The sequence below is a fragment of the Meriones unguiculatus genome, chromosome 9, assembly GCF_030254825.1.
Source record: "Meriones unguiculatus strain TT.TT164.6M chromosome 9, Bangor_MerUng_6.1, whole genome shotgun sequence".
Classification (NCBI taxonomy): Eukaryota; Metazoa; Chordata; class Mammalia; order Rodentia; family Muridae; genus Meriones; species Meriones unguiculatus.
Genome location: NC_083357.1, coordinates 71544776 through 71568460, shown reverse-complemented (window position 1 = coordinate 71568460; position 23685 = coordinate 71544776). Strand labels below are relative to the sequence as shown.

Here is a 23685-nt window from a genome sequence, read left to right as displayed (position 1 = left end):
TAGGAGGTCTCTGCCTTCAGGGAACCTGCAGGGGCTAACTACCTCCAGACAGCACTGTAAGACTCCAGATAACCACCAGAGATGAGATTTTGTATAAATTTCATCAAAATAGCACATCAAAACCTCACAGCAGCTCTAATGTCTGTCTGCGTACTTGCTCAGCTCTACAAGTGAGACGAACAATTATCAAAACACTAGAGACAAGGCAAACAGCTTTTCCTTTGAGGAGCAGAGACACAACCTCATCCTGGGGAGCTTTCCCCAAATGTCCCTGACATGATGCTGTTGGTATGTGTGTGGTATGAGGGAGCTGGGTGCCAGGAGGTCTCAAATCTCACCTAACATAACCAAGTTATGTTCGCAGGCCTCTCTCTCTACAGGAGAGTAGGAAAGTTTCTCAGCCACTGGGCTAAGCTGGAGCACAGCACACCCTGAAGAAATAAGGAAGATGGACTTTATCATCGGAAGCAAGACTGGGGCTGGAGAGGGGGGCCAGTCAATAGACCATCTGCTATGCAACCGTGAGGACCCAAGACCAACTCCCAGAACTGACTGAAAAAGCTTCTTGTGGTAGTTTGAGCTTGCAATCCCAACACTGGGGTGGGTAGGGGTAGCTGGACCTTGGGGGCTCATTGTAGTCAGCCTGGCCTGATTAGAGAGTTCCAGGCCAAGTGAGAGAGTTTGTCACAAAACACAAAATCAAAAATGAGGGTAAGTTCATGACACGCAAATTGTCCTCTGAATTAGACACACACACACACACACACAAGCACACACCTGTTTAAAGTCATATACATGCTGGGTGATGGGGGTACACACATTTAATCCTAGCACTTGGGAGGAAGGCAGATTTCTGAGGCTAGCTTGGTCTACAAAGAGGGTTCCAAGACAACCAGGGCTATACAGAAAAATCCTGTCTCAGATAGACAGACAGACAGACAGACAGACAAGTAAATAAACACATACACATGAATACCACAACAGACAAATAGCTCAAGAGTAGATTCCCCCGCCCCAGGCATGCACAAGGCCCTGGGTTCTATCACGATATTGTAAGAAAAAAAATGATCTCAGGTGTGATGAAACCCACCCACAGTATCAGAACTTGGTAAAGGCTGGAGAACTGCATGGTCAAACCAGTCTGGGGTATATAGTAAGACACTTTTGAAAGAAGAAGGGGAGAAGGAGGAAGACAACAAGGAAGAGGAGGAAGGAAAGGAGAAGGAAGAGAAAGAAGAGGAGGGAGGAGAGAACGGCACAGCCCCCAACTGACAGATATTGCAGGGCGACAGGTTCTAAAGCTGCAGGAAGCTAGTTTAAGACCTACCTCCCAGTCACAGTGATTAAGTGAAACAGGCTGATGCAATCCATCTACTTTTTAGACATGTTTGAAAATTTCCCATCATAATACAAAGTTTAAAATAGAATTAAAGAAGGCTTTAGAAGGAAAAAGAAAAGACAGTGCCAGCCTTGCCATGAGATACATAGCACAGGGCACGTGATTACCCTGGCTTGAGTCACGACCCTCCAAAGTTCATGTCCACCTAAAACATGTGAAGGTGGCCTTATTTTGCCATAGAATCTCTACAGACAGAAGGGAAAGCCATACTCCCTGACCGTGGGTTGTGAAGAGTTAATAGATGAATGGTGCAGGCATGTTACTTTAGAGGTTAACTCTGCCTGCCTCGAAGCTGGAGATACAGTTTACTAGCAGTGGAGAAAAGGGGGTGTTTTCAAGTTGTACAGGAATAGTGTTAAGTCAGGGGATCTGGGAACCCACCAAGTAGGCAAGTTTGAAAGGTAACAGAAAGACCCTTGTAAGAGAGGCTCAGGGCATAAAACACAGGTCTCTCAGGGGCATCATCAGCCTGGAGGAAGCAACTGATGGAGATAAAATCTGCCAGAAAGTAAATATGGGGCCTGGGGCTGAAGACAGGGCTTGTTTTAGGAAATGGATGCAAACTGTCATTGCCAGCAAACATTCATTGCCGGCTTTGGTGCCCTTTCCTCTAGAAGGGACTCCCTGGGTTCCCAGCTGCCCTTGCTTAGTGACCAGGCTGTGTCTCACCTCTTCAACAGTGTTATTTATCCGCCTCTCTTCCCTGGCCCCAGCTCCAGCACATCAGCTTTGCAGACAGTGTTTTTGCCACCGCTGAGTCCCAACACCAAGTACATGACGGCCTCATTATTTGCTAAATGAATAAAAGAGGACCACTGGGGCAAAGAGAAATGAATGTGGGAGGAGAGCTAGGAGGATGCTAGGTGATAGAAAATAAAGCAAGGCTGAAGATAATAGCAACCCATGAAAAGGAAGAGTGAAATTTAGGGAAAAACAAAACAAGAACTGTCACGCCGGCCAAAGGATCGAGAGCATGAGCTGTGATCACAAAGCAAAACAAACAGCCTTGGTGGGGACCATTCCCATGGGTTCAACCTTTTCATACTACAAAGTGAGATTATCACTAACGAAGTACATGCCAAAGACCCTCAAAATTTAGTCACTGAAAATAACATATCTTTCTCTCTCTCTCTCTCTCTCTCTCTCTCTCTCTCTCTCTCTCTCTCACACACACACACACACACACACACACATACACACATGCACACCACAGATTTCATAATGTTCTAAGTTAGCTTCTCATTTGGAATTGAGCCATATTCATGGCTGACCAGGGTGCATGTCACTAACAGGCCATAGACATCTTCAGAGGGCTGAAAAATGTCCCTCTTTCAGGACTGGACAGAGGACAGGCAGCGTGCATGGTGATCACAGCAGTGTTCCAGCGTTTTCCCAACTTGCCTTCATGGCCACGGTCCAAAGAAGCAGAGGACCCTGGCTCCTGCTTTGCATGGCTATAAAAGGTCACCTCAGCGTCAGTCTGATCGTTCCCACGTGACCTGCTGGCTTCCTCTGTGGCCCAGCTCTCTGGCCTCTGCCGACTCAGGAGGCTGCATTTCATGTTCTCCATTACTGCGATAATCATGTCTGCAGCATAAAAGTGGACATCTTCCTGCAGGGAAAAAACAAAAGTCAGTTCAAATAGGAGCGTAATCAACTTTTCCTTCAGTATATGGATTAGAAGCACCCCTACAGTGACAGGAATTAATTCATTTTTCAGGGATGGAGATTAAACGACATCGCACAGAGTAGCAAGCACCGTGCTCCCGACCCCCATCCCCAGCCACCAACTTGAATGTCTTGGGATAGAGCACCCTGAGTAGGTGATGCCCAGCACCTGGCATAGTTCATCAGGCACACAGTGCCTGAATACCTCTCCGTTTAGTGCTCCTGGCAGCCTCCACCGAATTCTGAAAAGAACCCTTTGGCTGTGCCTCCTCAGGGCAGTTTCCATGGTCACATCGAGCAATGCTACCAAGAGGCTCAGACGCTCTGTGGTTGGGAAGATCCACTCACCTTTTCCACGTCAAGGGGCAGGGTGAATGTCTCCGGTGGGATGAAATTCCAAGAATGGCTTCTTCTGCTGCTCCCAGCAGCACCTGCCAACACAGCGAGTCATCAGAGGTGCAGAAAAGGGGCCTGGGGAGATGGCTCGGTCAGTAAGGTCAATAACGTGCTCGCTGGGCCAACGTAAGGACCTGAGTTCAATCCCCGGTTACTCCCAGTATCAAAGAAGAGGAGGAAGCAGGACTACCCGGTCTCCTGGGGCCTGGTGGGCAGCTAGTCTAGACAAATGAGTGAGCTGCAGGCTCAATGAGAGACTGTCTCCAAAAGAGGGGGGAGGGTGGGGAATGACAGAGGGAGACACTTGGTCTCCCCACACACATGCACAGAGGGGAACACACACAGCACAAAAGAAACACACACACATACACACAGGAAAAAAAATGGGGAAAACAAGCCCAAAGATGACCTGATCAAGCAAACCCAATCATAGGGAACAAGTCTTCAATATCATTACGGAAAAACAAAACAAACAAAACAAAAAAAAAAACAATGACAAAAAAACAGCACAACTCTTGAAAGATGTGGGTGACGGAAAAGGAAAGAACCTCTTGACAGACGCAGCCTCCTTCAGTCATTTCCACAGGAAACTCATGGAGTGGCTGGTGGGGGCGGGGGTTATCCTCAGAAAACCATCAGAAAACCATCAGAAAGGAGAGACCCGAGGAGAAAAGATGGTGGGAAGAGGAGCAGGCCCTGGGAGATATCTGCAAGAGAGAGGGGCCCTGAGAAATACAGGATCACTTCCCCAGCTCGGGGTGACTGGCCCCAAACTTCCTGTTACATCCACAAAGTCATCTGAAAGCAACCAGTCCTCCAGTCAAGCCCAGTCCGCCGCGTTGTGTCATCCGTTTGGACAGCCTCACCCGCTCCTTCCTGGCAACAGGCACCACCAAAGCAAGGAGTTCCCATCACGTAACTGCTAACTGCAGCCTTGGAGGGAGTGAGATGTTTGTGACAGCCAGGAGAGCAGCATTGCCCGGACCTGATAAATTAAAATAGATGCTACAAATGCCCTGGGGGCTGTGGGTCCTCAGATGCTGGACAAATGCAGGCCATCACCCTGATACTTCATGTTGAACAAAGTGGCTCGGAAATGGAAAACCAGGGACCTCCTGGCTGGGGTCCCTGCCAAACATTTTGGGGGCAGGATACAGGGCCATCCACCACTACTGCAAACCATCCTGCCACTGTAATTTGAAGGCCACTATTGATGAAATTAAATTGCTGGCTTGTCTTTTTTTTTTTTTTTTTTTTTTTAACAAAAACAGGAAGCTGGCAGGATTTAGCCCCCACGTCATAGGTACAGACCTCAGTGTGGAGAAAAAAGCCAGATCAGGAAGATCTGGTACCCATGATGCCTTGGTCACAAATCCTCTTGTTCCTTGAGTTGAGATTATTCCGTTATAACATAAGGAGACAGAGAATGCAAAGGTATTTTGCAAATAAGTAGATCCTGTTCAAAAACTCTAGGACCCATGAGATTGTTTCTAAGGCCTCAGGAATTGCTTCCATCCACAAGTTGAAGGCTCCATACCAGCTATTAGAGATGTAGCAGTCCTGGGAATGCCTATGTTTTAGTGGCCAATATTTGTTCTCCTTTCTGCTGCACCGCATTATCTGGGCTTCTGTTAATTCCATGGGATGAATCTCTTCACCAAACTTAAGAGTCTTGCCAGGTACTACGGCTCACACCTAAGATCTCAGCACTCAGAAAGTTGAAGAGGACTGCCATGAGCCTCAGACCAGCCTGTGCTACAGAGTGAGACCCCATCTCAAAACAAACAAACAAACAAACAAACAAAAAAACACCTTAAAACACTGCATAGTTTTTAAAGGTACTGATAAGGATTGCCGGGAGAACCCTGCCTTCGTACAAAAGGGGACATAGTACCCGTCTTTGCTTTGGGGTTCATCTTGACCCATTGCTTTTCTAGGAGAAAGACAAAGATGCAAAAGAATGCTACTGCTTCTTGCACTAGACTATGACAGATGGGATTGGGCCTTAAAGGTCATGGTCAATCAATGGCTTGTTATAACTTGTTAGCACGATGGTTTATATGGGAAAAGGCTTCCTCCAGGAAGGCAATCCAACAGCAGGCTTACTTCTCAATTAATGACCTCTAAATCTGAAAGCTGCTCTTTACCCTGAGAACTAACTTCCTGGTTAAGAAAGATAGAAAGAGGAGGCCTGATTTGAGAAGCATTTTGCTCAGATTTGGCTGTCTCACAATTAGCCATTGAAAGTCAGTAAGAAATAGATATACACACAGGCAGAGCACAGGTGGGTAACAGCTTTTAAAAGTATTTTGCAGCAAACAACAACAACAAAATATTTTCCAGACTATTTGAAACAGGGCTCTACACCCACAGCATGAATACAACCAAATGAAACCTTTCAAACAAAAACAGTGAGCTGAATCTCGCCTCTTACTTTGAGTGGACTAATTCATTCAGAAATTTTACTGTCTTAAGAATATGTACACTACTTTACTCACTGCAAGGGGAGCCCTTTCTCTTGTCTTTTTTTGGGGGGTGGGGGAGGGGTGTTTTGTTTTTATTTTTCTAGGACAGGGTTTCTCTGTGTATCCTTGGCTGTCCTGGACTCACTTTGTAGACCAGGCTGGCCTCGAACTCACAGAGATTTGCCTGTCTCTGTCTCCCAGAGTGCTGGGATTACAGGCGTGTGCCACAGCACCTGGTGAGAGCCCTTGTTTTCACACCAAGAGGATTTCGATAGCCTTTGGGGAGTTCTGTGGCTACTGTTTTCAAATTGGCTGTTTTCTCAGCTGTCTGTGCTAGAACGGGAACGGGCGAGACATGTCCACCTGCAGGAGCACTACTGGGCAGCCAGTACCTTTTGCATCTGCAAATGTCATCCCCACCCACAGTGGGTTGGTTGTTCCTAACGTTCTCCCTGAAGACAAGTTACTAAGGCCAAAGATGGTTCCTGGGATGATTACTAACTATGCTGAGCTAAAATGATGACCTTCCTCTCCTCACTGGAAGGAGACGATATCCAAACTACTGACTATCACAGAGTCTGCTGATACCATTAAATGAGCTGACTCATTGGCTTCTGGTCAAAGTAGAAGGCCGTAAACTTCATTTCTCCTGGCAAAGACAATAGGCGGACTTTCAAGGCAGCCCAGAGAAACGCATGGATGGAGAAGAAATGAAGGAAGCCACCAGCTAGAGTTACCGTCATCTGCAGAAGCTGTCAAACGAAGAGACTCAGAATGGGCACCGTCCCCCCTAGGGGATAGGGAAGTCGCCACAGTCTTGGGGTTTTTGAGCAGAGATCCATGCTGACAATGAACCTCTTGCTCTTCTGGAGCGGGGGAGGAGAAGTCGCCATTCTTTCCCTCGGTGCCATGAGCAGAGCTGCTGCAGATGGCGTCAGTGCTGTCCTCTGACAATGGCGTCTCAGCCAGGGAGTCCCTGTGGGGCAATGGCGGAAGGCCCAAGGGAGAGGGAGTGTCCACCACCAGGTGTTTCCTACTGCTCTGCACTGTTGCTCTCTGGGGGCATAAGTCTCGTAGCGGCTCCTCCTGCATACACGGTGGGTTGATCCAAGAAGCTTTGTGCCTCACGAGCCTCACGTCTAATTGGCCACGGGGATGGTCAGTGTCCAGGAGGCCAGGCAAGCCATCAGTGTCCTCAAAGGCACGGCTGGTCCCTTCACAGGCGTCCACAGGAGAGTCTCGACAGCCTGTGGACTGGGACACCATCCTTCTATGTGTGGAATGAACCTGCTCAAAACCCAGCTCCCCAATGGCTGTTGTGCCACTGGACACAATCCTTGAAGTCATCACATGACCAGATGGAGGTCTGAAGACTTTGCCTGCAACGAGCAAGAATCAATCCAGGTCAATCCAGAGCCCAGTCATATTTTTGGTTATACATTATTGTCAAGAAGGAAAAAACCATCATTTTCATTTATACCTCATATAAACTTCTCCTTTTATTTGCAAGCAAAAAAAAAAAAATGATGATAATAATAAATGACTAAATCAGACCAAAAACGAAAGGAAAAACAAAAACAAATGAACAAATAACAATGGTTAAAAAAAAAAACCAAACAGTAGCTGTGGGATAAGAAACATTTTTGCAAGTGTGAGCATAATTGAAAAAGTCAGGAAGATCAAATAGCAATATCAAGATCAAAATAGTAGTATATCGAAAGTATTATGGTAAAATTACCATCAAATCAAAATTGGGATTGCCATGTTAAAGTAAAGATATATTTATGTCTCTTTCTTCAGGACTCATTCTAGTCTAGTCTTACAGCAAAGCACTAAAATGAAGTAAGACAAGCACGAAAACCTTTGTGCGTGTTGATTACGTCAGCTTGAAACGGATGACACCTATAAGACTTTAGCATCAGTTCCTAATACTTTTAAATGATGCTGTGAATCTAGAACCCATCTTTAAGACGGTTCTGTCTGGCTGTAGCTATAGAATGTGATCATGGTTAAAATGTTGATCTTCACAGTGAGGAGCCCTTTGTCACGATCTCTCCAGGCCCAGCAAACAATTTTTTTTTTTAACCATCCACCTTCGATAGCAAGGTGGGAGAAAGTCCATCCAAGTCAGCCTTCACACAGATGCTGCCATCATGGCGAGAGCCACAGCACATGGGATTAGCATTATGTCTCTGCAGCCAAATACCTGAGAGAAAAGCAACTTAAGGATTTACTTGGCTCATGGCTTCAGAAGGGTCAGTCCTTGGTCACGTGACTCAAGTTGCTGGGTACAGTGACCAGGTACGTGATGGCTGTGGGAGTGTGTGGCCAAGTCAGAGACAAGGGTCCTGGGTGAGACATGCCTTTCCTAGGTGTATCCTCAATGCACTGTTTCTTCCAACCATTCCCACCCTCTCAGAGTCTACTCCTTCAGAGGGTTAATCCATCAGGTCAGAACCCTCATGACGTAATCGTCTCTGAAGACTGTGTCACAGACACACCCAGAGGGTTGTTCTGTCCAATCTAGGTGACAGACAGAGGCAGGCAACTGACTGGGAGAGTTCAGAGTGGACCCCAGAGCATTAAGCATCTTTGCTCTGTGGCACTGACTCCCATGGGCACATTTCTACTTGACTTCCCCTCAGCGCCCGGCAAGTCTGTCATACTGGACATTTTCCCAGTGAACCTCATTTTAATATGCCTAAATCAGACTCTGACACCCCTCAAATGCGCTCCTCTCCTGCTTTTTCCATCCCAGGAAGTACACTTCTCAGTCACCTGGGCCCAGGATTTTAGAGCCACGTGGGACCCCATACACCCCTAGGTCTCCATCCTTAATCCATCAGCAAGTTTAGAGCCAGCACATTCATTTAAGCCACTGTCTTCTCCCACCTGGATATCCACCTGCACAGTAGAAAATGTTTTCTCTCTTTCTGCTTTTACCCATCCTTAACCATAGGCATTCACAGAGACTCTTTATAAACCCAAAATGAGATCTCCAGTTCCCTCAATCAAACCCCAACAGCTTCCCATCAAATCAAGAACAGAACCTACACTCCTTACCTTCTTCTTAAAGCTTGGCATGGTCCTGGCCCTGAAGATCTCTCATTTATGGTCTCAGCCCCTGTAAGCTACAACAACATAAGAGTCTCCTGGACCTTCAGTTTTTCAGCACGCTGAGGGTACAGTTCAAGTTCTGCCTGCAGTGTTCTTCCCCCAAGTGAACAGAGCCCGGCCCTCTCTTGTCATGCATGCCTTAGCTTATTAAGTACTTCCTTAAAGACATGTTTCATAACTAAAGGCACTTTCCTGGTCTCCCCCTGCTACGTCACTCTGTTCAGTTTTCATCACAGAAACACTCACTTCCTGATTCTTTCCAGCTCCTTCTAGTGGGTCTTTCTCTGCCCCTGACTATAAACTCCATGACAGCAAGGGGTTTTGTCTGCTTTCTCCCGTCTCATATCCCCTGTGTCTTCAGTTATATGTGAGAGCTCAATAAATGCTTGTGGAACAAATGACTATAAACAATAAATTGGAAATGAGTCAGGAGAAAAAGCCTTCTTTGGTAAATGTGGTAGTTCAGTTATTAGGACACAATGGTTTTCATAAGAATAGAAATGAAGCTGGGCAGTCTTGGAACACACCTTTAATCCCAGCACTCAGGGAGACAGAGGCAGGTGGATATCTGTGAATTCGAGGCCAGCCCAGTCTACACAGCCAAGCCTACACAGAGAAATCCTGTCTTGAAAACCAAACCAAATCAAACCAAACCAACCCCCCAAAAAAAGAATAGAAATGAACACATGCCTCTTAAAGATATGAAAATTTTCTCACCCAATGTGGACATTGATAAGATATAAATTCAAACACATCAAAAGAAACTACATATAAACATTGTTCTTAGAAGTCTTAGGATTTCTATTATTTGAAGGTTCTGTATTGTGGGTCCATATTTTGGAGTAACATACATGAAGAATATATAATGTGTGTGAGCATATGTGCATATGTGTGCTCATGTGCACATGCTTATGTGCCTATATCAGCCTGTGTGAACCTCCTGAAAAAACTGCGTGAGTCCCAAATCGCCACTGAGAAAACATCACAGGATGAGAGCGTCCATGATAACGGCCAGAGCTCACCACCCCAAAGTGTTCCATCTTTCTTCTTACCTCAAACCCCACCTTCTGCTTCAGTTTCTCTTTGCCACACATCTTCTCTTGCCCAGTAACTTTGGATTTTATTTACAAAAGAAAATAATTACTAGGGTTCTATAAAAGGCCCCAAACACAGAAACTCGAATAAAAAGTGAAGTGTTCCCAACACTCAAAGCCTCTTGAGCCCCACAGATGACTGCTGGCCATTCCATTCCTCTCAGGCCCTTTGCAATGAATGGCCACACTTATGTCAGATCGAAAGGTTTATCTTCTCTCTCAAACGCACACATTGTATCTGTCTTAGTTACTATTGTGTCCCTATGAAATGACACCATGACCAAGGTCAAAGGAAACATTTAACTGTGGGCTTGTTTACAGTTCCAGAGGACTAGCCCATGATCATTATGCTGAAGGCCGACAGGCCTGGTGCTGGGGCAGTAGCTGAGAGCATTACGTGATTCAGAGGCAGCAGGCAGACACAGAGAGAGAAAGAGAGAGAGAGAGAGAGAAAGAGAGAGAGAGAGAGAGAGAGAAAGAGAGACAGAGACAGAGACACAGAGACAGAGAGATTGAGCCTGCTGTGGAGTTTTGAAACCTCAAAGCCCACTCCCGGTGAGGCACCTCCTCCAATAGGGCCTTACCTCCTAATCTTTCTAAACAGTTCCCCAACTAGTGACCAAGCATTCAAAGATATGAGCCATTCTCATTCAAACCACCAAAGTTTCATAGTGGACACAGTCTGTAATTCATCTTATTCTCTTTCAATAGTGTAGCAGAAAGGTTATTTCACACTCATCTTAACTTATTTTTAAAAACCATGTATCTATCTTTCTTTATTTTTTTTTATTGTAGGAATGTTTTGCCTGCATGTTTATCTGTTTGCCATGTGTGTGCCTGGTTCGTGTGGAGATCAGAAGAGGGCATCAGATCGCTGGAACAGGATTCACAGGCGATCCCCTGTATGGAAGCTAGGAACTAACCCCCAGCCCTCTGCAAGTATGGCCACTGCGCTTAACCACTGAGCCATCTCTCCAGTACTTCATCTTAATTTCTCACTACTTTCTACAGTATACATGAACAATAGTTTATATAGCCAGACCCCAGACCCAACAGATAAATATTTATTTCCAGCTTTTGAAATGATTTATTAATTTATACTTTTAGGTGCATTGGTGCTTTGCCTTCATGTATGTCTGTTTTGGATCCTCTGGAACTGAAGTTACAGACAGGTGTGAGCTGCCCTGTGGATGCTGGGACTTGAACCCAGGTCCTCCAAAAGAGCAGCTAGTGCTCTTAACCACTGAGCTATCTCTCCAGCCCCCCCCTCCAGATTTTCATTACTATAAAATAAATATCATTGAGAGACTTTGTTATAATATTTTGGCTGACTTTCTCTTACTTGTCCTTTCTCTTATTAGCTCAGATTTTAGAGTCCACAGTTCAAAATGACCCTGTTATTCCCTGGAGGAAAGAGCTATGTAAATAATTAATGTTTTACTCCTTTAATTCTCTATACATTATATTTGTTTGTATAGAGGGGAGGGAGATGATCATGTGAGTAAAAATACATGGAAAATGAACAGTTTCAGATGGTAGAGCTACCTAATGGTTTGTTATTTAATTTTAAACAGAGTCTCACTAAGTAAGTACCTAGATTGACCTTGAACATCTGATTCTCCTTCCTCTGCCTCCCCAGGACCGGGATTACAAATGAGCACGCCATGACCCGCTCATGGTGTTTTCTATAAACGGATACAAATTGGAAGTTAAGTCAGGACAACCTTACTTGCAAGCATTCCATACAGAGAAATGAACATAATTCACTGAACAGAAACAGACTTCCTTTCGAGGGAGGAACGCTCAGAACCAATGTTTGCTTTACATTTTCCACCTCACAGAAATGGCCAGCAAGTGCTAGCTTTGCTGCATTATAGAATTAGATAATATTAGAGCTGAAAGGGTCCATGGAACCTCATGATACCTAAAGTCACAGGCAAGCAACGTCAGAGCAAAAAGCCAAGAGACTGAGACTAGATAGATCATGAACCTAAGGGAATAAAGAAATACTATTGTTCTGCTAGAGAAATGTAATAAAAGGACTCCTAACAACATTCTGCTATATGGAACACCTGTGCACGCTACCTCAATCTCTGAGAGTTCATACGTATGTCCATCATGTTGTGTCTAAAAGGTCTTGTTTCCTTGTCTTCCATCCCTACTGGCTCTTACAATCTTTCTGCCTCCTCTTCTGCAGAGTTCCATGAGGCATGAGGTCAGGGAAGGTGCTTTAAGATTGGCAAATGAAGGTTAAAGGGTCTAAGAAGGTGTTTTATGAAGGATGGAGGAAGTCGTATACAAATGTTTTAAGGTCGGTAATTACAAATAGTGAAAGTTAGAGGAGATAAAGACTTAGGTGATAATAGAAAGTGATTTGGTTATAGAACTTTGACTCACCAAGATAGATAGATATTGGATGCTTTCTCCAAGGTTGCCAAATACAAATGGTCTGGTCATTGTGAATGTAATTCTTACCTGGTAATTTTCAATCTTTTTCATATTGTATGAAAAAGTTTATTATTGTAAAAAAAAAACAAACCAAACAAACCATTGTTGGACTAAAACAGGGAGATGCTGTGGGATGGTCTGTGCACTGTGTATTCAGATATTAATTTTTGTGCCCCAAGATCTGGCTGCAGTGCAGACACGGGCATTGCCATTTCTATTGAAGACTGTCCTGCCTCAGCATTGTGTGGAAATTGCTCTCTGTCATCTCTGATTGGTTAATAAAGAGCTGATCAGCCTATAGCAGGGCAGGAGAGCCAGGGGGTCTCGGTGGAGACGAGAGATGAAGGCATAGGTCAAGGAGAAGGAGGCCATGAGAAGGTTGCCATGAGGACAAGGGTGGAACAGGAGCAGCCAGGGCAAGATGAGAGGGCAGGTAATGGAGCACATGGCTGGCTGAGAAATAGTCCAGACCAGCCTAGGCACGCTCGAGTAATTCAGTATCTGCCAGCTTAGTGCTCTCAAGCTTATTAATAAATGTAATAGGTCTCTGTGTCATTTCTTGGGAGCTTGAGTGGGTAATAGAAAAAAAAAAAACAAACTATATTTTACACACAGGCCCTGCCTAAATCTAAGCCAGATGGAATCTTAGTTCTGAGAAAGGAAGTAGACACAAGTCCCCATCCCTAACCCTGAAGCTATCTGCAGTTGACAACTGCTTGCAAAGAAAACATTAGTTTTCTCCAGTGGAGACTCCCTGGGTATACGCAAACCACACATAAGGGCAGGCTACGTGCCCAGTAGTAGATGGTGGACAAAAAACAAACTCAGGGGTATTTTTTGGAGTTTTTTTTCCCCTCATATTGCTTTGTTTGTGCATTTATTTTATCTGACTGGCCTTGTACTTACAAATTATGGTTTCTGGTTTTGTGCTTTTAGAAGATGTGGAGTTGGATTGGTGGGGTAGAGAGGTGGGGAGAATCTGAGAGGAGATGAAGGAAGGGACACTGTAATCAGAATATATTGCATGAAAAAATATTTTTAATGAGTAAGAAAAAAGACTCCTCCTCCAGCCATCTCTATCTCCATTTCCAGCGCTGCTTCTCTCCCTCACCTGAATCCCATTTTATCTAATCTCATTTAATCAAAGCACATGTAATCTATGATGAGCTATTGCTTTAGTTTCCTACGGGCCCATCTTCAGAACTTAAAATCAGCACAATGAGGACTCGATAATTATGTTTCAAGTGGATTAATGAGAAAATGAACCAATTAGTGAACAGCACTTGAGTTTAAGAACTCAAATCATTTCTGTTGCCCAAGAAAGAATGTCCAAAATAAATGTTAGCCAACCAGCTACTAGTCCAACTTACGGCCTATGCCACAAGAGAGAACCCTGGTGAGGAACACACACACACACACACACACACAAACACAAGACCTGAGAGTGAAAGATAAAATTTTGTATTTGCTAATTGAAAAAATATGGAGTAGAGAGCTGGCTCAGCAGTTAAGAATACTTGTTGCTATTGCAGAGGACTCAGGTTCAATTCCCAGCTCACACCCACCCATCAGCCCAGCTCCAGGGTTCCATCAGGTATACAACACGGTGCATATACATGTATGTAAAATATCCATACATATAAATTCAAATAAATCTAAAAATACTACATACATATTTGTGGAAGATGACATGATATTGTGAAATATGTCTGTGTGATGGAATGGCTGACTTGAGACAACCAACACAGACATTTTTTCTAATTTGTTCTCTACTTCCGTGATGAACATCATGACTAAAAACAGCTTGAGGAGTGCGTATGATAGCTAATCTTAGTTGTCAACGTGACTACATCTGGAATCAAGTAAAATGCAAGCACACCGGTGGTGGATTTTCATGATTGGATCATTTGAGGTGAGAAGACCCACTATAAATCTTGATTATTTGAGGACAGAGGACCCACTCTAAATCTGGGCCACACCTTCTGGTGTCAGCCTACATAAAAGGACATGGAAGTAAAAAGCTTTTGCTTTTTGCCTGCTTGCTCTCACTCTCGCTGGCACATTCATCTATCCTGCTGTGGAGGCATTTCTTCACTGGTGTTAGGACCTAATTCTTTAGGAATCTAACTAATAGCTAAGACATCCAGCCTCATGGACTGAACAACTACTGTATTCTTGGTCTTTTCATCCGGAGCTCACCATTGTTGGACTAGCTGGATCACAGCCTGTAAGCCACTACAACAAAGTCTCCATGTATAAACACATGTATTTCATTCCGTCAGCTCTGTCCCTCTTGGGAGCCCTGACTAGCACCAAGTCAGGGCTGGAACTCAAGGCAGAAACCTGGAAGCAGGAACCAGAGACCACGGAGGAGTGCTCTCCATGGCTTGCTCCATTTTCTTTCTTAAATTTTCCGGAACTACCTTCCTAGGGATGGCAGTACCTACAGTGACCTAGGTCCTCCCAGGTCAATCATTAATTAAGAAAACATCCTCACAGATTTGCCTACAGGCCAATCTAATGGAGGAACCTTCTCAAGTGAGGCTTCTTCCCAGATGGCTCTCACTGTGTCAAATTGAAGAAAGACTAACCAGCACACATTCTCACTTATTTTTTGTGTGCATGGTATGGTAGTTTGAGTGAGAATGAGCCCTTGAAGGCTCATAGAGTTAACTACCCAGTTCCCAGGGGGTAGATCTGTTTGGGAAGAATCGGATCTTACTGGAGAAACATGTCCCTGAAGCCTTTGGATTTCTTATGCTTCTCAGTGAGCACTCTCTGCCTTGTGGTTGCAGTTCAGTCTGTGAGCTCTCAAGTGTTCTTTCGTTCTGCCATCTGCCATGGGCTACCTCTCCGAAACCATAGGCTGAATTGATGCTTTCTTCTGTACGTCGCCTCGGTCATGGAGTTTAATCACAGCAACAGAACGTAACTAAGGCTCATGCTGAGGACTCTCAGAATAGACAGTTACTAGTTATAGTCCTAATGTCACAGAGGAGATCTTTTAAACTGATTCACTTTGTCTGAGTAAAACTGGACATCTCCCTAATTTGTCTCCATCCGTTAGCCCCTGCTAACCACCATTCTCCCTTCTGCTTTTACCTGCTTTGGCTATTCCACATATGAATGAGCTATATGGCGTTTATCTTGTTGACTGACTTATCTCACTTAGTACAGTACCCCTAAATTTATGCATGTTGTCCAAATGACAAGATTTTTATTCTCTTTAAAGTTGACTAGTATTCTGTTTGTATGTGTGTGTGTACATACATACATATATATGTATATATATATACTGCATTTTTAAAATTTAGCCATTTAATGGATATTACCCATTTCTGTGAGACTTCTCCACCACTTGGCAGTTCTGTTTATAATGTTGTGTGACTCTCCATAGTGTTCCCACAATGGCAGCGCTATGACATTACCACCAACAGCATGCAAGGTCCCCTTTCTCCACATCCTCACAAATGAAATTTGTTGTGACACATTTCCTGGTGTGTTACTGAAGAGTTTAAGTTAGCCTGGGTATAACTCCATTTTGAAATAAAGAGCCATCTTGACTGGGAGCTGAATTCAGGTACCAGGAAATATCACAGAATGTACACTTGTCAGAAAACAAAGTTAACTCTCCTAGCAACAGCCTCCAGGAAATATCACAGAATAAATACTTCATAGAAAATAGAGACAATCTCCTGGGCAATAATCAATGAGAATCGGTTGGGAATTGGCTGGGAAAATTCTCCCCAATGTTTCAGATATAGTTTAGAAGAATAGCAATTGTGATCATATGCCTTAGGCAATTGTAATTATGAATCAGAGGAGGTCACCTCGCCCCTCTAACTTTTACGTCAAGGCATGACCCCCCGCTTGCTGTCATGGAAACATGTGCCCCCTACTTGCTGTCATGGAAACCCCAAGCTTGCAGTCTTTCCCTTTAAAAATCCTGTTCATTCAGGGCTTGAGGTCCCACTTCTCCACTGCTGCATCAGTGAGACTTGGGCCCCGAGTTCGATCACTCTCGTAATAAAGCTCTCTTGCTCTTGCATCGAGTCGTCTCCTGTTGGTCTCTGAGGGTCCCGTGATCCTGGCATGACATTACTAAACACACCCAGTGGTAAGCCGATGTGGTTAAAGATGAGTGAATCTCCAAACATAACATGATTCACTCCGGACTGAACCTACTATGTCAAACCGAAAACAATAAGATGCCCAGAGACGTAACTCCAAGCTTCTAGATAGCATCCAGGATCAGAGCAACCAGAGACAGCCAAAGGTCAGAGCTTTCCTGCAACAGGTGAACATTATCTCATAACAAGGTCAGCAGGAACAACGTGGCGTCTTTTTGCAGTGGCCTCTGGGTGACATCACAGAAACTCCTCTTTGCTCTGGCTTTTAGTAATAGAAATTTGCTAATGGTTCTGCCAGAAGCACAAGGAGGGGGGATAGACAGCCATTAAAAGTGATAGGTGTGGTGGCACAAACAGGGGACGGCCTGAAGGCAAGAATCAGAGAACAGCAGAGGTTCACTTAAGGGACATTAGAGTTGCCCAAGAGTCTCGGGTGACCAACTTCCTACGGCTGTTACACATTCTCATTTCCCACTCTGTTTTCTCAGTGAAATCTCACATGAGCTCAAGTGCTAGTGTATCAGTTTGGGAAGTGAAATGGGACCGTGAGGGGGCTCACCCTAAGCTTTACTTTGGTAATCAGCAGAAGTCTTGACACCTGAGCCAAAAGTCTTTCCATGTGGATTCACAAAGCGCATGCTGGCTGGCATTAACAGGAAACCTTCAGTTTTCTGGGTAACGCAATGGTAAGAATTTTCCTGTCAGGATAATTTTTTTTTTAATGCAGAATTAAGAGGCTTGGAGTGGTGGCTCATGCCTAGAATTTCTGCACTTGGAAGGCTAAAGCAGGAGGACATGGAATTATGGGATAATTTGATCTATTAAATGTGCTTAAGGCCAATGTAGGCTACACAGTGAGACCCTTTCTCAAACAGCAACAGTCAAGGTAAGCTTAAGAACTGAAGTGCTCACTGGACTTGCTGGCATATGCTTATAATCCCAGCTACTCAAGAGGCTGATGATTCTAACCTGATGAACAGCATGGGTAATGAGTCAAGATTCCGTGTAGCTCAGTGCTGTGGAACTTGCCTAGCCAACACACAAGAGCATGGCTCATTCATTCTCCACTCCCTCAAAAGAAAAGTTTCATTCATGTACCTCGTACTTTCTCAGCTACTTTAACATGCTACATAATTATAAAGCACATGGAAAAAATGACACATTGTTTTTGTTTTTCAATGACTCTTCTTGGACCCTAAAAATACCCTGAATTTGAGCGATAGTGGCTTGAGTAATATTCCGCTTTTAAATGGCGTGGGTGGAAAACAATAGTAAACAGCCTGTAACTCCAACATCCAAGAGGCAGAGGCATAAGGAAAATCCTAACCCTGAGTCCAGCTTGAGCTATGTGTTATGTAGCAAGACCCTGTCTCAAAAATAGTTTCAATAATAAAAAAAAAATCTTAGAAGTAAAAAAGTTTCACGACACTCTCAAGATGTGCTCCAACTATGTCCTATGACTCCAGTGACTTCTGAATCCTACCTGGAGCACTCCATTCCTCTATCACTTCAGCATCTGGTCTTTATTCAAATGGACCCATCACCCTCCAACAGGTGTGCGCTGTCCTGTGTCCCACACACTTTCTCTCTGTAGTAGTTTTCTTCTGACATCGTCCTCCTCATCAGTTCATAGACCTGTACAGCATTTAGCTTGTGCCTTGAACTGTTCTAAATTTTCTACATGTATCTGTGCAAACACACACACACACACACACACACACACACTTATCCTTTGATTAAGGAAACCATCTTTCAAGATGTTTCAGGTTATTACTATCCCAGCCAATCCACAGTAAAAATAAACTCTCTTGCTTTCCAGGCAGCAGCAAAAAGGCCAGAGGGTGAAGGTGAGGTGAAGACTACTAAAAGTCAAGACTAAGAAGTCCTTGGCATGGGGACAAACTTGGAAGTCCTTTAACGGGGGAAGATGGTCCAGAAATGTGGACACAACATAAAATTAACTTGTGTTCTAAAAGAAAGGAAGGAGAAGGAAAGAAGGCAGAGGAAGAAAAGGAGAAGGGTTGGGGAAACCTGCCTGACCTCCGAACAAACAGAAAGAAAGCCACCTCTTTATCCTCCCAGCACACTAGCAGATGCTAACAGGACTGTCCCTTAGGGAAGGTGCACATAGCCTAAAAAAGCCATTTTCATGGGTAGACCCAGGAGCTCCAGGCCAAACTAATGTAAACCTTAACTTCTCAGACACACAGGTGAGGGGAAGAAGTTTAAGGCTCATGACCCAAACTGCTCTCCAGACTGACAGTACTCATCACTTCTGTCACTGCTACCTGGGCCACGTGAGTGAGAGTCACACTTTTATTTCCCTGACCCCCGGATCTCTACAAGACTCTGACATGAGAGTGAGCCATGAAATGTTCGTGTTTTTATTCCAGTTACAGAACAATTCAGGTCATTTGCCTGTTGAGCCGTGTTTATATGTTTTTAAATATTAGTTCTCGTCTCCTTAACCGTCTCAAAAGCTGTCTCTTCAAGACCAACTTCCAAATGAGGAGACAGCAGAGAATGATACTGCGTATTTTTTCGTGGGTCTTGTGTCTTCAGATCCACTAGAGTGTGTTGCAGTAAAAAAAAAAAAGGGGGGGGGACGAAGAGCATAAGGGGAAATTGTCCCACTACAAGCTTCATTACTTGACATCACCTTGAGGAAAACTGGCTCATACCTGGGCCTCCAGGTTCTTCCAGCCGCAACAACAAAACCTCACAGACACACAAACCAACCTCGAGGGCCAGTGCGCACCCTTCTCTCTCTTAGTAAATGTAACCCAAAGATCCAACCTTTTTTCCTTTAAGAAGAGATGATTTTCAATGCTTCGTGAACCATGCTGACTGTGGTTTCATGTTCCGTTCCTTTACCATTACCCAGCCGCCACATGACAAAAACAACCATATCCGAAACCTCCTTTTTCCCCTAAGAAGTATTTTTTTTTCTCTTTCAGTTCATACTCTATGTGGTCACAGAGCATCTACTCAATACGGGAATAGTATGACTATTTCATGGATCAGAAAACTGAAACCCAAGCAGGGGGCAGGGAAATGGAAAGTGATGACCACACAATCATCCAATAGGCTCTTTGGAGACATGTTCCACATCATCCATTCTCAATCCCTAAGCAACCTTAAAACCTAGGGCAGAGGACACACACACACACACACACACACACACACACACATACACACCCCTCCCAGGCAGTAAGGTGATTTCATGACAGAGTGATAAGATACTTAAGAGCTCTGTGACCTTGAACAAGGCACGGAATCTCTCCGTGTTTCATTTTAATTTCCAGCTTGTTGTGAGGACTTGCTGAATTGCAGCATGTGTGGCACAGGGTGTTCTCTGAACGTTCAGTTTGCTGTCCTTGTCATCTCTATGGCAAAGCCATTCCCAGGTCACCGTAGGACAGGTTAGGAAGCCCTCGTTTTCATTCTTCACCCTCTAACTGAGTCTTCCTTCGGGTCCTCTTATCTAAAATGTACAAACCAGCCAGAGATCTTTAGGGGTCATGATGAAAAGGTGTTATAGGGTTGACAGGCACCAGTGTGGCTCGGATTTCCTCTCTCTGGAAGCTGTGCCTGGTTGCCTAAGAAGACCTGCTCAGGTGTTAACAGTCACACAACCAACCATGCCAATCTCTCTACATCAGAAAGATGAATCTATTTTTAGTGCAAAGGGGAAACTATTCAAATTTGTCTGTTGTGTTATACATGTGCATTCAGATGAGCCGGGACATGGACCAGTAGGCCGTCACTCTTTCTTTAGCACCTGATCAATGAATCCTGCTATCAATGGAGTTGCTTCCACTTGAATATTAGGCTGTGGTTCCACAGACTCTTGCCTGCGTAAGAACAAACAAACAAGGGAGTTGAAGAAACGGTTCAGTAGTTGGGAACACATGTTGCTCTTACAGAGGACCCAGGTTCAAATCCCAGCACACCCACATGCTGGCTCACAACCATCCGTAGTTGGGAGATCCGAGGTCTTCTTGCGATCTCCTTGGGCACCAGACACACACATGGAGCACAGACATACATGCAGACAATACACTAAAAGAAAGAAATCTCATTTCAAAAAAACAAGAGGGTGGAATGAAAACTAATCGCGTCTAGGCCTCCAGTTCTGTGACCCTCACCTTTCATCAGCGTTCATTGCAGCCCCTTCCCCGACCCTACACAGGTCCTGAGCAAATGAGAAGACCCAGTTCCTGTTACCTAATAATAAAGGGCGGTGAGGAGCAGAGTCAGATGGAAGGCGACCAAAAGGAACTGAGAGCTGCCTCGGATGGAAAAACAGATGTGCTTTGACTCTTGCCACACAGAGTTACACAAAGACCAAGTTGGCATGGAGCTTCTGCTGGCCACTGCGGGCAGGAACCGTGGGCCCAGCACTAGCTTGTAAAGGCCACACTCGATGCTTTTCCGGGTTACCCCTCTCCCTACAGTTCATTTCTCTTTCAAACTCTTCGGGAAATGGAACCCCGGGCTCTCTCCCTTCAGCAAGGGAACTGAGGGTCAAGGAGGTACCATGACAACCATTTGGAAGTGGGACGGGTCTAAGAAACCTCAAGTTTGCTAACTGGTCCCCAGTCCTTTGCCACCTTGACAAGTCCAGTTAGGTGTGGGGATGGGATTCTCACAGCTCATGTAAGAGCCCTTGGGGAACCAAGAAGACCCAGGGGACCACCTTGGTTTAAGTCTCTTTACTGCCCCAATGACATGCCTGGCCAACAGCGCCCATCTTCTGGCCCTTGCCATCCCCCAAAGAGCACTCGTTTTGGAAAGTCACACAGCAAAAGTCCTCTTCTACCCGCCGAGGAACAATTTCCTACAGCTCCCGAGCAACCACGACATTGCCCTGACCACTCCCCCGGGAACACAGGTCACCCTATGTCACCCCTCTCTAGCCCCCACCCCCACCCCGTGCTCCTCTCTCCTCCGCCCCGCCCGTGCCCCGCCTCCCGAAGCCAAGCCAGCACAGTCCGGCCCCGCGCTGCTCCCGGCTGCCGTCAGGGGTCAGTCGCTGCTTCGGGGACACGCAGAGAGGACCTGGGTGCAGCCCGGACGCGAGTCCTCTTCGCTTAACCTCCGCCTGCACCGCCTGTGATCTGAAAAGCTCCAGGAAAGCGAAGCCTGCGCCTGGACGCGGGGACGCGGACCCTCGGGGACGCGCCACCGCCTGGGAGCCCTGGACCCGCGCCTCGCCGCCACGCTCTGCCCGCGGGGACGCCACCGACCCGCCAGCCCTGCGTAAAATAAGCGCGAAACGCAAACTTGGCGCAAACGAGCTCCCCGCCCCAAACTCCCGAGCTTCCCCTACTCGGATGCCACAGCGCCGAAGTCAGCGAGCCTAACGGAGACCGCGGCTTACCCGCGCCTCCTGGCAGTTATACCCACCTAAGAGGCACTTTGCCCTGGGGCAGCGACAGGTCCGGATCACCCCGTCAGCGTGTCGCCAATAGCTCCGGGTCTGAGGGTGCAGAGGGAAGCTGCTAACGAACACATGAAGTTTTCACCAATAGAAACCTGAACGAGCAGCCACCCTCGGCCCCTCTAGGCGGCGCAGGGTGCTCTCTGGGGAAATGACTGGGACCTTAATCCAGCAGACAGGGCCCCCCACCCCAACCCCGCCCCACGTCCTAAACATCTCTGCAGCTAATGGGGAAGTTGGTCTCTACTCCGCAAAAACCTACCTCTGTCACTCCTGAGGAGCCCTTGGCCTTGTCCATCGTGGCTTCCAGGTCGTGATGTAAACGCGATGATGTTTTGGGTTATTTGTCTAGCATCTCTGAAGCACCCCCGGTGCCTGGAACATCCCGGTTTGGATGTGGTTTAAACTTAACTACTTGTTGCCTCGTTGGAGGAAGTTAGAAATCAAGAAGACGAAGTTAGCTGAGTACTAGCTGCCCCTCATGTCCCTCCCCTTCCCTTGTGGCCAGTTTGTTTGGGCAGGGGAGGCGGTTTACATTAGGTTAGACCTGATCACCCGCAGGGAAAACCTTACATTAAAAAGTCAGAAAGAGGAGCAGGTGTGGGGTCAGGAGGATTGCAACTTTGATGCCAGGCCTGGGTTTCACAGCAAGCCTATTTCCAGAGAAGTCAAAGAGCAAACTGTGTAAGTTAGTGCAAATGTGTGTTGCTCAGCTGCTGTGCCTGCTGCTTTTTTTTTTCCTTTACTTTTTTTTTTTCACCTGCTAATTTTTCCTAATTGTCTTAAGCATCTAAAGCCATCCCTGACGGAAACAAATCATCACTCCTGTTTGAACAATAAGGGATCAGTGGCCCACAAAGCTGTGTAATAACTCGTCTGAAGGCACACAGCTGGACAGCACAGTCAGACGTTTCAGGGAGTTGGCTCTAGCAGCAGATCTTATGCCCAGTGCCTACGGAGCATCAAATAAGCAGATAAATTATGAAAAGGGGACCAGATGAGAAACCTGTTTCAGGAATATCTAAAAGGAAAGAAGTCGCAGGGCGGGGCAAGGGAAAGAATCTTGCAGTAAATGTCATGGAGAACAAATTGGTGTTAAGGTTTGAATCTGAGATGTCACTACAGGTTCCTTTTTTTTTTTTTTTAACTTGTTTTTCAATGGCTGGTGAGATTTTGGGAGATTCACTAAGATTTTGGGAGATTTTGGAGATTCACTAAGAGTGGGGCTTTCACGATTGTAGCCCAGCTCCAATCCCTCAGCTTTCTGCTTCCTGTTCTGCTCCTACACAATCAAGCCTCTGCCTCCCTCACCCCAGAAGACAGACTTGTCCCTGCCACCCTGACCGCTGCCAGCTGAAACTCCTCTAACGCTGTGAGCCAAAACATACTTTCTCTCCCCCGAGTTAACTCTGCCAGGTATAACACTACCAACCAAAAAGTAAAAGCAAATGTTCTGAAGATGGAGGTGAAGCCCAATCGTAGAGATGTGTGCCCGGAGTTCAGACCCCAGCACTGGGAGAAAGTG

The 23685-nt window shown here is 45.6% G+C and overlaps 1 protein-coding gene across 8 annotated transcripts in view; it reads right to left on the bottom strand.

The window, feature by feature from the left end:
- Positions 1-22577, bottom strand: part of Rubcnl (rubicon like autophagy enhancer) — a 36057-nt gene extending 13480 nt beyond the window's left edge. For 4 of the 8 annotated variants that reach the window (XM_060391445.1, XM_060391446.1, XM_060391447.1 and 1 more), the window contains exons 1-5: positions 22423-22577; positions 22127-22199; positions 6666-7307; positions 3416-3498; positions 2801-3011 (exon numbers count right to left, since the gene is read on the bottom strand). In XM_060391445.1, coding sequence (XP_060247428.1) covers positions 2801-3011; positions 3416-3498; positions 6666-7307; positions 22127-22199; positions 22423-22458 — 1045 coding nt within the window. In that variant the 5' untranslated portion in view covers positions 22459-22577. Of the gene's footprint in view, positions 1-2800; positions 3012-3415; positions 3499-4011; positions 5211-6665; positions 7308-8991; positions 9157-22126; positions 22222-22422 lie in introns of those variants that run through there. The other 4 variants (XM_060391450.1, XM_060391451.1, XM_060391449.1 and 1 more) reach the window with 4 other exon arrangements.
- Positions 22578-23685: the final 1108 nt, after the last annotated feature.